This window comes from Solanum pennellii, chromosome 3 (genome assembly GCF_001406875.1).
Source record: "Solanum pennellii chromosome 3, SPENNV200".
In the NCBI taxonomy this organism is placed as follows: Eukaryota; Viridiplantae; Streptophyta; class Magnoliopsida; order Solanales; family Solanaceae; genus Solanum; species Solanum pennellii.
Window position 1 is genome coordinate 72,195,634 of NC_028639.1, and position 12,791 is coordinate 72,208,424.

Below are 12,791 nucleotides of genomic sequence, written 5' to 3' on the forward strand. Positions count from 1 at the left end.
ATCAACTTTTTTTAAAAATAGTTAAGCAACTACCTTCGAGGTGATCTAATAATGTATAAATAAATGCTAAATAATAACAATAATATATCTAGAATAAAATCTGAAAAAGATAGAGTGTTACGCAGTCTCACAAGTGTATAGAAATTAAATGGCATGGATCGTTTGGTTGATAATAAGTTATTTAGGGATTAATTATGACAGAATATATTGTCCTCAAATAAGTTATGTATGTATATGAGATAACTTATCTTATCATTATGATATAGATGACGATAAATGATTCAATGACTATCTAAAAGAATAAAATAGTTCTACATTTTATCTTGAAATTATTATACCTTATACCTCACGCCAAACAACTCTCCAGTTGTAATGAGATCTTTCTAAATCTTTGCTTGAGAAAAATATAATTGGATAATGAAAAATAATTAATAGGCTTAGAAGAACATAATTAATAAACAAAGAACCTCAATAATGTCATTATCAAAAGGGTATCACATGGTATACACTCATTGCCTTTTTTTTTTCCTTTCCCCTTAGCCATTTCAAAGGAGTCCTCATGGCTTTGGTTTCACATTTATGTATGTGTGATTATGACTTGAACTCATTACCTGCCTTCTTCTTATTCTTCAACAACAATTTTCCTCTTTATTTCTTGTTTGGTCTTTTGTATTTTATATAAATATTTTTAGTGTTCCTATATACTAATTAATTGTTGGATGAGTATGGATGATTCATTTGATGAAGAGTGTGATTATTTATTCAAATCAGTTCTTGTTGGAGATTCAGCTGTGGGAAAATCAAATCTTTTATCAAGATTTGCTAGAGATCAATTTCAGCTTGATTCTAAGCCAACTATAGGTGTGGAATTTGCTTATAAAAATATTAGAGTTGGTGATAAACTCATCAAGGCTCAAATATGGGACACTGCTGGACAAGAAAGGTACCCAACTTTTTTTTTTCCAGACTTTTTTCGACAATCGTCTTTCATTATTTAATTAACATAGTTAAGATCTCTATGTCCTTAATCAGAAGTCTCGAGTTCAAGTCTTTACAATTGAAAAAAATTATATTGAAAATATCACCCGAAAAATGATGCATTCAACGAATTCACATGTCACTACGATATAAAATGAATTCTTGATTAACACATTTTTTGGGACTGATCTTTATATGTGTTTATGTTATGATCATAGTTATTAAATTAGTGTAAGTTTTTTGGTTAAGCGTTCAATTTACCATCAGAACTTATAAACTCTCGTAATAATCATATTTTATAATAATAAATCACCATAATTCGTAATAATCAAGTTTTCATTTGAAATGATTATTTTTTCATGTGATTTCATGTTAGAACTCTTTATAATGGTATCCAATTGTGTTATTACTATGATAATATCTCGAAACCTTTATTTGTTTTTAAAAAAGTATTTAAAAAATATTTATGGATGAATAATATAACCTTATTGTAAAAATGCAAAGAGAAAATTTAGAGAAAAGATTGTGAAAATTACAAGAAAGTTAAAAATTAATTTCAACATCAGTCCAAACCGGCCAAATTGATCTATGAACACGCCTCTAAAAAGTCTATTGTTTTTTTTTAAAAAAAAAAAAAGAAAAAAACATCTAAAAAAGTCTATTAAAGTTAAGATACCAGCTCACTTGACATAAATGATAAATTTGACTAAAAAACATACATTTAAAATTTAATTAATTCGATTTACGTTCACTTTTGTTTTTTCTTTTGTCGTGTCCGCTATCCATTACACCGATACAAATAATTGCTTTAAATTTCAATATAGTGGAAATACGATGTCGTCAATATTCTACATTATTTTTTTTTTAATATTTTAAGTTCATGGTGGAATCTAGAACCGTTAGACTATTAAAAGTACCAAAAAAAAAAAAGAAAATGTTATCTCAAATTTTCAATGTTTAAAAATGTAGTTTTGATGAATATTGGATCGCAGCTTTTAATGGTTATAAATATGCACATTGATAAAAAAAAGTTAAGTTTCTATCATCATTAGTAATAAATATATACTATCATTTAATTCAATATCGCCTTAACTTTTAAGAACATTCGAAGAGTACTAATTATATCAAAAAATATATATATATATTTAACGATAATTAAACTAATTAGTCGCCGCTAAATATCAATTTTTTATGTAGTGTACTCGAACCAAAACTTGTAGATGGATGTTAATTTTTTTGTAGGGTAAATTTAACATGTGGAACGTACATGCTATATTTACTTTGCTAAATGAATGTATTTCTTGGTGTACCATTAAGTGGTTATGTGTTTGAATTTAAAATATACGATTCTTTGTCTAGGAATATTACAATTATATAGTAGTGCAAAGTGTTTTGATTATAAAATACGATTAATCATATTACATAGTGTTTTTCAAATATTTAGGTTTAGAGCAATTACAAGTTCCTATTATCGCGGAGCGCTTGGTGCTTTACTTGTTTACGACATAACAAGAAGGACTACATTTGAAAATTTAAGAAAATGGCTACATGAACTTAGGGAATATGGAAATTCAGACATGGTAATTGTTCTTGTTGGTAACAAATCTGATTTATCAAATTCATCAAGACAAGTAAATATTGAAGATGGACAAAGCCTTGCACAATTAGAAGGATTATCTTTTTTGGAAACATCAGCTATGGAAAATTTAAATGTTGAAGAAGCATTTCTACAGATGATTAACAAAATTCATGAAGTTGTAAGCCAAAAGAGCTTAGAAGCAAAGTTAAATGAAGTGACTACACCAAAGTCACTTCAACAAGGGAAAAAATTAGAAATTATTAATATGATGGATAGTGAAGTAACAGCCACTAAACAAAATGTTAATTGTTGTTACTGAATTTACTAATTGTTTGTAATTGCTTTTGATAATAGTTTTGGAGAGAAAAAAAAAAGAGAAACATACTTTAAATTACTTTTGGTTGTTGCTTTTCTTTGTGTTATGAAGTTTATTGGTAATTTATTTCTAGCTAATCCGATGTTAAATAACTCTTAGCTAATTGATTTTTCATATAATTCATTGTTAATCCATATAGTTAAATGCGATTAGTATAAAATTATTATTATTTAGCTACAAAATTTTAATCGATTCTAATTTTTTTGTTTTCTTATAAATATACACATGAAAAATTAATCATATATATAATACGATTTTCTGAAGAAGGTGATTCAAATTAACCCCACCATATGACAAGTGAAGCGTTCTCTTTTTGATGAAGTGAAAAAAATATTATTTTAGTATTGACGAAAGAACATTACAATGGTAAAATGATTACAAAAATTAAGCTGTCAACTCATCTTCGGGTCTGTTCTACTGCTTCCTTGCTGGGTTTGTCTACTCCTTGCAAACAATAGAAATTTCTTATCAATTCAACAACAATGTCTACTAGGTATTATTGCATAGAACTAACAAAATCATAGATGGTGCTTCTGGTGATATACTTGAAAGTTAGCTCCAGTTTAAGGTTACATCTTGAGAATAACAGAACTTGAAATTCGAATAGCACCAAAGAAATAGTTATGATACACATACATATCAACCAAAGATATAAAGATTGAAGTTCAGAGAGAGTGCTTCGCTATATATAATTGAAACAAAAATTGTGAAGGAGAAACTTTGAGCAAAGGATTTATGTTTTACCAGCTTAACTCTTCTTGCGGAAGATTGCGACTGTAAAAAGGAAACTCAAAAAGGAGTATGGTTTTGAACCATTGAGGAAGACTCCCATACACACCAGGAGGCAGCAGAATAAGAGGGCTGAAACAAGTATCATATTAAATTTTACCATTTTACGCTTAAATCGGAGGAAAATAAAAGTGAAAACTATAAACCAACCTAGTTTTTCTCTTATATGATCTGTATGCAGCAACATTTCCAAACTTCTTGTCTCCTGATGCCTGTTTAATTAGCACGTAACAGTATAAGTTCATGCTTAGAGGCAAATGTAGCAAGACAGAGGAACGATCGAACCTCAAGCAAGGGTATGCCACTAACAAAAAGGAGCAGCAAGGTTATGAAGACTGGTCCAAACACAACCAGCCATTCAGCACCCTCTAGCACCGGTGTGGAAGCCAGGAAAACTCCCCACCAAAGTAAAATCTGAAGAGCAGTAGAAAATGTTTAGCTAGTCCATTTAAGGATGAAAAGAAGATTGTAATATTGCAACTTCATGCGGTTTTCAGTAACATATAGTCTTTAAGTTGAATTAAAAAACATTATGTTCATAGCCTTAAATTGGAAATCAACTCTTCTGCCTTGGCCACCTCAACTGTTTGTAACAAAGGGCTGTCAAAATTTTTACTTCCCAGCCCTTGCTTATAAAAGAACTAGGAATTCTGTGCACTTAGATCTCAGGAGGAAGAAATTCAAATTCATCAAGATGCTCCAGAATCAACTCTGGGGCATCTTTCTGAGTTGACATTCTCTCTGTCCACCTAATCTTGACTTATTTTCCCTCTTGTTTCTTTGCATCTTTATCTCCCCTTTGTCCTTTATCTCTCTACCATGTACAGGTTCCAAGTCCAAACAGACACTCAACTAAGATATCATACACAGTTGCATGGGTCACAACATAGGCTTAGCACAAGGAAAGTCTTTATGTACTAAAAATATGCCATCCATTCACATTAGCTCGCTTAACTTATCTATCAAAAATACTGCTTTTTCTTTCTGTTACAGGTTAAGGGGACAAAGTTCAATGATGTTGGGTATTTCTTATGCTAGGCTTGCATTCTTGACTCCCCCAAGGTGGATTTTGTTATGAGAGGTATAATGTGCCTAGGGCGAAAAATACTCCCAGATGAATATATTTTTTACAATCAACAGCATCACCATTGATTCATAATTCATAAAAATAAGCTCTATGTGTCATTACAAGTCACAAGATTCTAAATGCAGTATCTAGCTGTCCACATATGTTAGGTATCTGCACTGCATATCCCTGAAATGGCGTCATATTGTAAAGCCAAAGATCCCCCAGCTTTCAGTGTATCTTACTATCTTTAAATGCTATTCATAAAACAAAACTAAATGATAATCAAGTGTATGTAACATGGACCCTGTGACTTCCACAAAAGGACACCATTTTTTGCATGAACTCTTAGTATTGCTCTCATAGACCAACTTTATAGTCCTACATTGGTTGGGTTCAGTTATTATGAGAAAAACTAAATGTAGAGTACTGAAGAGAGTGGTGAATTATATATAGAGCAAAAACCTACTATATACAAGTTACAAATATTATATTTGCAGGAGTGTGTCCCATATAACTTTTGAAGTCATCCAAAATCTTAAAAACAATGAATAGCGAAGGGAAAAAGGATCTCATAGAAGGAAATTGACACTTTACACTTAGGGATGGACAAACAAAAAATTGTTACCATCTTTTTAGTCTGGATAAAGTATCTTGCTAGAAGATAACTAAGTTAAAACCTCCTAGAGGTCACAATATTGTTTGTGCAGGCATGCGATATTTGTTCTTGTGGAACAAGCAACTCGTCAGTAGCTCCATCAGGTTGAATCTTATGACATCGAAACTCACAACAACTTCCACAAACTACAACACAAAAGAAGAGACATTTAAAAGGACTAACCTCACCAAAATAGTTTGGATGGCGAGAATATTTCCAAAGGCCATCACTGCACCACTTTCCTCTGTTTTCCGGGGAGTTTTTGAATGCCAATTTTTGTTGGTCAGCTGTAATCTCAACCAAAATCCCAATAATCCACATAACCCAACCAATGATATCTTGAGCCTGAACAGAAGGCTGCTTGTCACTTGCATTAACAACTGTCACTGGTAAACTAACAGTCCATACCCAGATTGCCTGCGATTAAAATTAAGTTGTCATTCACAAAGCAAGAATATTCATTCTCCTGTTGCCTGCATGAAGAAAAGTTGTCATCCACAAAACTGAAGTATCTATTTCTGCTGAAAGCGTAAAACCAATATAAAGCAAGACAATTTACGAGATGGTTATATAGAAGGAAACAAAACCTGAAGTATCCAAAATATAGCCAGTTTTCCAAGATTGTCACGTTTGTCATCAAAACGTCTGTCCTCCCCCCACTGTAATATCCTGATGAGAATAAGGTTAAAGATAAAGCTAATGTAAGTCTAATTTCTGCAACATCCGTTTAAAGAAGTTGAATATAGCTTTTGATATGACTATATCAACCATGCGAAGGATGACACATCATTCCTTTTCGATCAAATCTTTGCAAAGGATGACAATAAGCGACAGAAGAAAATAATATACACAAGTTTAATAGTTAATTAGTGTTGATCTTACCTCATTAATAAGAATAGCCCCAACCGAAGGCCCCATATCACTACGAATAGAGACAACACCACCTGAAAGACAGAATGATCAAACAGAATAAAATGCTATCGAACAATTTCCTGAGCACTTTCAATAACATTTTCGAGCAAATGCAGATTAATAAACATAAAATCATTCCACGAGGTGCGAGATATAAAAAAAAACTCAAAAATTAATTTCTCTAGTACAATACCCTAAATTCTACAGCTAATACTGTCCATTTTCAATTAACAGTGAATGCATGGGTCCCATTTAACAAAATGGAAGTGGTTGTTACAGAGTTACAGCAAAGTCCCCGGGAACTGATAAATGTACATGGGCATTAGGAGAGAGGGAACGAGTTTCGGGAGGAGGGCACTGGAGGAAAGTTGACTACTAGCAAAGCCCTTGTTGAGATTAACAAAAACTTTCTAAAGTAATTTTAACTAAGATAACCAAACTTCTAAATGATTGCCAAATCAGAGATTGGTGCAAAATCTTACCTGTCGAAAGTGCCATGAACCCTTTAGCACCAAGGTCAAAATAGCAAGTATAATGAAGTTTGTACCTCCTGTAACGAAAAATATTGACAGAAAACTAGTAAGAAAGTATCCCATCAAACCCGGACACTATAAGTAAAAAAAAAAAAATTTAAGTCAGAGAGATTGGTATTCATAGCAAGCTTTTCCACGTCAAGTACTACCACAATGAATGGATATTAAGAGATGTAAAGTAACAGGGAACACGATTCATTTATCATACGTATCTAGAATCTATCCCCAATAATGATAACCTTATCATGAATCTAAGGCAAGGCTATAGTTAAATATCCCAAGGTTTAAGGACGTATCTTGTGGAGTGTAAACCTAAACATGTCCTAGATAAGAGAAATATCTAGTCTGAATTAGTCCAATCATTGGTATATACGCACCAGTAAGCTAATGTCTAGGTATATGTACCACAAAGCAGCACTGAATGTCACATTAAGCAAGAATATGATTATAAAAAGGTTAAACAAGGACGAGAACAAATAAGAAATTGCATATTGATGTAGAGTTTTAGTAGTATCTTCGAAGCAGACTCTAAAAGAATTGATTGATCACACGAAAGAATGTCAAATAAAAAAAAAGATTGTGCCACACTGTTCCAGTAATTGAACAACGATTTTTATAAACAAGAGATCATACAGCACATCCTCTATAAAAATGAATTTCAGGGAACATAGTCAATCAGATACCATTATGTCTGCGATTCTTCATCCATCAATGGAAAAACTGCTCAAGTTTTCCATTCTCATATGAGGCCGAAAAGTGGATTGGCAACAGGTTGGCATGAAGTGATTCATCATGCTCAAACATAAGCCGATCGCTCGTTAGGCTTGCAAACAATGTAAAATTAATAACATTGTGATTGTCGTTAAAAGAGCAGCTATGACTTACCTTCCCTCAACCAAAACAAAGGAGAAAACAAGAACCAACAAAGTTTTACAAGAATAAAACCACATTTTTAACAAGCAATTGAAGTGTTAAGTCGGTCTTAATCCAATTTCCTGAATCCAAAATAATTTTTTTTTCTCTTTCATTTTTTAGTGGATAAGGTTGAATTTCAAGAATATAGAAAAGGAAAATTCAACAAAACAAAAAAGATAAGCTTATGAATATAACAGTAGTAGTAATCTTACCAGCAAAGTCAGTAACTTTATCAAACCTGAAGATTGCTGTGATTATGAAAAACGTAAACTGATAACCCAACTGCAAAAAAAAAAAAAAACAGCGGATCATAATCCAAGTCTGCAGAGAAGCTCCATGAATGAATATAACCAAAAAAAAAAAGTGCTAACAGTAACAATGGCAGTGAGGCCCAAGAAATGGGAATCCATAACTGTCCCTCAAGCTCCAATGGCTACTACTGATTCATTAATTTTTTCCGTGTTGTTCAATGAAGTCATCATAGCATGTCGCCACTTGGGCCGGGCTTTGTAATATTTGCGTGGTTTAGATTTCTAGGCTTGTCAAATCCTACGTTCCTATTTTATTTCATAAATAACTAGCTAAATGTAGATCATTATTACTTATTAGCAATACTGGATCTATAAAATTGCACGTTTTCGCTATTTAGATGATTTGATTTTTTATTTTTTGGTATAATATGTAAATATGACTTTTAACTTGTCATTAATAGAAAAATATGACATTTGAATGTGCACAAGTAGATACTTAAACTTGTATAAAGTTGAACAAGTAGACATATTCGTCTTACATTACAATTTTGTGATTTAGGTGTATTATACCATGTAGGACATGTTTGTCTAGGTGTTCAATTTTATACAAGTTTAACTGTCTACTTAGTTGTTCGTTGAAGTCAAATTAAGAATTCTATTTAGAGCCTGTTTGGCTCAGCTTAAAAGCTGGTCAAACTGACTTAAAAGCTGGTTTTTGACTTATTTAGCTGTTTGGCAATACTTAAAATAATTTATTTTAAGTCAAAAGTTAAAAGTTGGGGTAGGGGTGTTTTTTTTTAGCATATAAGCTGTTTTAAGTTGACCACATTTTTACCTATTTGCCCTTAATATTTTTATACAATCTCCAAATTACCCACATAACCCTAACATCTCTATCTTCCATTTTTCCCTTTTCACGTTTGGCATAGCCGCTGAACTTCTTCCTGTTCTTCCAATTTGAAGTGAAGAAATATGTGAATGATAGCAAAATATAATTATTTATGGCTGTAAAATATAAATTAATTAACTTTTATTATGTTAACAGCTTTTAAGGGTATTTCAGACATTTTGATTTAAAAAGTTGTTTTTCAGCACTTATTTGCCAAACACATCAACAACTTTTTTTTTTAACTTCAGCACTTTTATCCAAACGCATAACTGCTTATTTTAAAAATAAGTTTCAGCACTTTCAAAAATACTTTTTTAAAACTGCTTTTATTAAGTCCATCCAAACGGGCCCGTAGTATTATATCTTTACAATATATCTCCGATCTAAATATATCCAGGAATAAAGTGAACCCATCATTTGTCTGGGCCTAACCTGGAAATATAACAATGGCCCATCACATTCAAAACTATAAATCCCAAAGGCTTTAGGGATCTCAAAACTCTTCCCTCAAGCTGTTTAAATGGTTCAAACCCATCAAATTGAAATGCTTTGAGTTGAAAAAAAATTATTTTATTTCTCTTTTAAATAAATTCATTATCCAAAATTAATAAACACAAATCCAACACTCATGAACATTATGAGATTCATGAATCAACACTTACCATATTTAAAATCTATTCATACGGAGTATTTATATAAAGGAACAGATGCTTAATCTGTATCATGCGTGTATAATTAATTAGTATATATTTTAATTGCATTCAACTATTTTATCTTAAAAATACATTATAGCATGTTTAAGATTTTAAAAAAACTAGTGATATAACATGTTTACCATAACAAATTTTTTTTCCATTTTTTCTTATATTGTTACCAAATCAAATTATACATCATTTATGAGAGTTACCTTAGAATAAAAGCAAGAAAGTCAAAAAGGGTAATGTAGTGATGTCAGAAAATGTTGTACCAAAAAAGAAAAAAAGCAATAAACTTATTTTTCTCTTTTATAATATAATGTCTCACTTATCAATCTGCTTTCACTTTCAACTCCTAACTTTACTCATCTATTTTCTAAACTTTTCAAACACTATTTCGCGCTCTAAAATTTTTCTTTAACTTAAATTTTATTATTTTTTTATAATTACTTTTGTAGCAAATTAGCTGTAAAATAAAAAAAAATATATATAGCCATATAGTGTATAGAAAACAAGTCCACTTTATAGAGTCTATTCTGTTGTCGGAGGAACCAAACAAGAAAGATGTCAACGGTACGTTTGTAAGCCATACAAGACACGGAATGGGGCGGTTTATCATCTCACCTACGATCTTTATGATTTAAATTCACGATCTTAAAAATAAATAATGTTAATATTTATTATCTGAGTAATTTTTATTTTATTATAATGATTCATAAACTTTAAATTTTAAATTCACGATTCGTTATTATCTTCCCTAATACTTTTCATGCTTTACATTAAAGATACATTTTTAGGTCAAACGAATATAGAGTATGTTATCACATGATGATGATTTATAGGAAGTAGTGTTATTGTTTTCCCACTTGGGGAAGTGTAAACGTGAAGCCGGGAATTAGATATTATGCTGCTATGCCGCAGATTGTTGACTTTGTTATTCTCGATTTCTAGACTTTCTAAAGAATTTTTGTATTTTTTTAATTTATGTGATAATATTTGATTAAACAAAAAAAAATTTTAAGTTCATGATTTTAAAAAATATAATGTGTCGTGAATCTTTTGACATGTAAGATTGGTTACCTATTGTTAGGAAACAAGTCTAATTACTCTACAGTCTACACCTTTTTCTCATAAAGACGACATTTTAATTTTCACTTTGATTTCTAAATTAAGCACGCCATTTTGGATCCTATACACTTAAACTAAATCATTATAATATAAAAGGATAATGTTGCAGTATATATAAATTGGGGTAATTAAAAGAAAAATCAAAATAAATGACTATTTGATTTAGGATTTAAGTCAAATTCTACATTTGTTAAATGTTCGTTAGGGCACTAGTAAAATGGCAAAAACAAGTCGTTCCTTTTTCTTTTGATTTTTATGCTTTTGGTTGGCACTATTAATTGTTTTGAAAAAGCCTTTCATTTCACTTTAATCAATAAAAATAAAGTAAAGCAAAAGGAAATTTTGAGGACTCAAAACATTTTTATTGCAACTCTTCTAATTAGTCAGCCACGAAGGCGTACATAGAAGACAAATTGATGCATCTCCACCAAACCAAAATGATGCTAATCATTTGCACCAAACTTAAATCAATAACACATTCACAACAACCATAACCATATGTAAAGAGTTTTTTCGGGAAGATGGGGTGTACACACACTTTTTCACAGTAAAAATATTATTTTCGATAAATTTTCAGTTCAAGAAAAATAATTTACAAAATAAGTTAAAAAAGTATAAGAGTAAAAAGTTGTGATGAAAATAAACAAATGAGAAAAAATATTGACAGCAAAATGAGTGAAAATAGCATGTGAAAGAAAAAAAATAATAGTAATAAAAGAATAAGATAGCGATAAAACCATGCCCTCTTCCCCTAATAGAAAAGATAAAAATTTACTGAACCACCTATTAACTTTCTATCACAATGTTTGATCAACATTTTCTCCTATCTACGATCATGTCTTCGATAAATTGAAAATTGTCATATAAATATCTAATCACCCCTCTTCAATTCTTAATCGACATTACCTTTACCCCTCATTAGACCTATCACTGGCGGCCTCTCGCTCCTCCTTATCGAAGTATTTATGCTTCTGCTCTTCACATTTCCAAATCATCTCATTCACATTGTATCATATATTTTCAAGTTATAATCTAGTTTATACACCCACACATTAAATTAACCATCTTTTTTCTGCTACGTTCATCTTGATAAAAAAAAATATATATTGTATATAAATTGCACATTTTAATATTTATGTTGTGTAATTAAAGTTAATAAAGTCTTTGCCGTAATTCCACTATGCTCAACTTCTAAGAAAGGCCAAAGAGACTAAAAAGGTTGATAATAGGAAATTAGGATATTATAATTATATATATTCTTTTGCTAAAATTCCTCCACCCATCTTTTTCATATTCCTCCCCCTTAAACCCCACTTTATTTTCTGGTTCACCTTTTTCCTCAGAAAACACTAACAAATTAAAAGAAAACAAATATAAATTGGCATCTAGCACAGTAGCATTTCATTTTTGTGGTAGTATTACAAATTAATTGTCATTACAATTCTTTTTGTATTAAAGTTAAGATTAGCAAACTATCAGATAAGATAGAATCTTAGCAATGAATTAAGTTATCTACTTCCATATTATATAATTGCAAAAACATATTTTAAAGAGTTTCTTTTCATAAAGTCATATTTTTAAATAAGAAAAGGTTAATAATGCTCTTAATATATTGTAAATATAACCTAATTCGATCCTAATTCCATTGAACATTAATTTTTGGAGCTTAGAATACTCTTAATCCATTTGATAAAATTATATGATGACATAGGTAAGGTTTTAATTAAATGAACATTGATAGATTTATTAGATTCACATAAATACTAAACCAATTTATAAATAACTTAGCCTATCAAATGATGTGGTGCATTGAATACTTCATTCTAAATTTGATTTCAAATTTTAACTTTGACCTCTAACTTTCATAATGCACAAATAGACATTTTAACTATTCAACTTTTAAATAAATAAACAAATGATTCTTACATGGCATAATACATGTAGGACAAAAAATGACCTGTAGGACATGTGTGTTTATTTGTTCAACTTTATACAAAGTTAAGCGTCTATTTGTGCACATCC

General features: G+C 30.6%; 2 protein-coding genes across 5 annotated transcripts; one reads left to right on the top strand and one right to left on the bottom strand.

The window, feature by feature from the left end:
- The first annotated feature begins 306 nt into the window (after nt 1-306).
- Nucleotides 307-3,010, top strand: LOC107013003 (ras-related protein RABA6a-like). 2 transcript variants are annotated; one of them, XM_027915762.1, is made up of 2 exons: nt 307-943; nt 2,405-3,010. In XM_027915762.1, the coding sequence occupies exons 1-2, from the start codon at nt 720-722 to the stop codon at nt 2,874-2,876; spliced, it is 696 nt and encodes a 231-aa protein (XP_027771563.1). In that variant the 5' UTR covers nt 307-719; the 3' UTR covers nt 2,877-3,010. The 2 variants fall into 2 exon arrangements, with proteins under 2 accessions (XP_027771563.1, XP_015068472.1); XM_015212986.2 differs by having other exon boundaries at nt 329-943; nt 2,423-3,010.
- A 191-nt stretch (nt 3,011-3,201) lies between these two features.
- On the bottom strand, nt 3,202-8,343 carry LOC107015431. 3 transcript variants are annotated; one of them, XM_015215695.2, is made up of 10 exons: nt 8,178-8,343; nt 8,019-8,088; nt 6,841-6,908; nt 6,329-6,390; nt 6,034-6,115; nt 5,630-5,863; nt 4,008-4,136; nt 3,873-3,934; nt 3,678-3,794; nt 3,202-3,377 (listed from the first exon to the last, which is right to left on the bottom strand). In XM_015215695.2, exons 1-10 carry the CDS (start codon nt 8,214-8,216, stop codon nt 3,326-3,328), a joined length of 915 nt encoding a protein of 304 aa, XP_015071181.1. In that variant the 5' UTR covers nt 8,217-8,343; the 3' UTR covers nt 3,202-3,325. The 3 variants fall into 3 exon arrangements, with proteins under 3 accessions (XP_015071181.1, XP_015071182.1, XP_015071183.1); XM_015215696.2 differs by having other exon boundaries at nt 3,202-3,371; nt 8,178-8,342; XM_015215697.2 differs by lacking the exon at nt 8,178-8,343 and adding an exon at nt 7,575-7,714 and having other exon boundaries at nt 8,019-8,074.
- Between the last annotated feature and the right edge of the window lie 4,448 nt (nt 8,344-12,791).

Coding starts and splice junctions, on each gene's coding strand:
- LOC107013003 (XM_027915762.1), top strand. CDS start 720: ATGAGTATGGATGATTCATTTGATGAAGAGTGTGATTATTTATTCAAA. Junction 944..2,404: donor GACACTGCTGGACAAGAAAG/GTACCCAACTTT, acceptor CATATTACATAG/TGTTTTTCAAATATTTAGGT.
- LOC107015431 (XM_015215695.2), bottom strand. CDS start 8,216: ATGGATTCCCATTTCTTGGGCCTCACTGCCATTGTTACT. Junction 6,391..6,840: donor GTTCATGGCACTTTCGACAG/GTAAGATTTTGC, acceptor TCTGTCTTTCAG/GTGGTGTTGTCTCTATTCGT. Junction 3,795..3,872: donor TCATATAAGAGAAAAACTAG/GTTGGTTTATAG, acceptor TACTTGTTTCAG/CCCTCTTATTCTGCTGCCTC.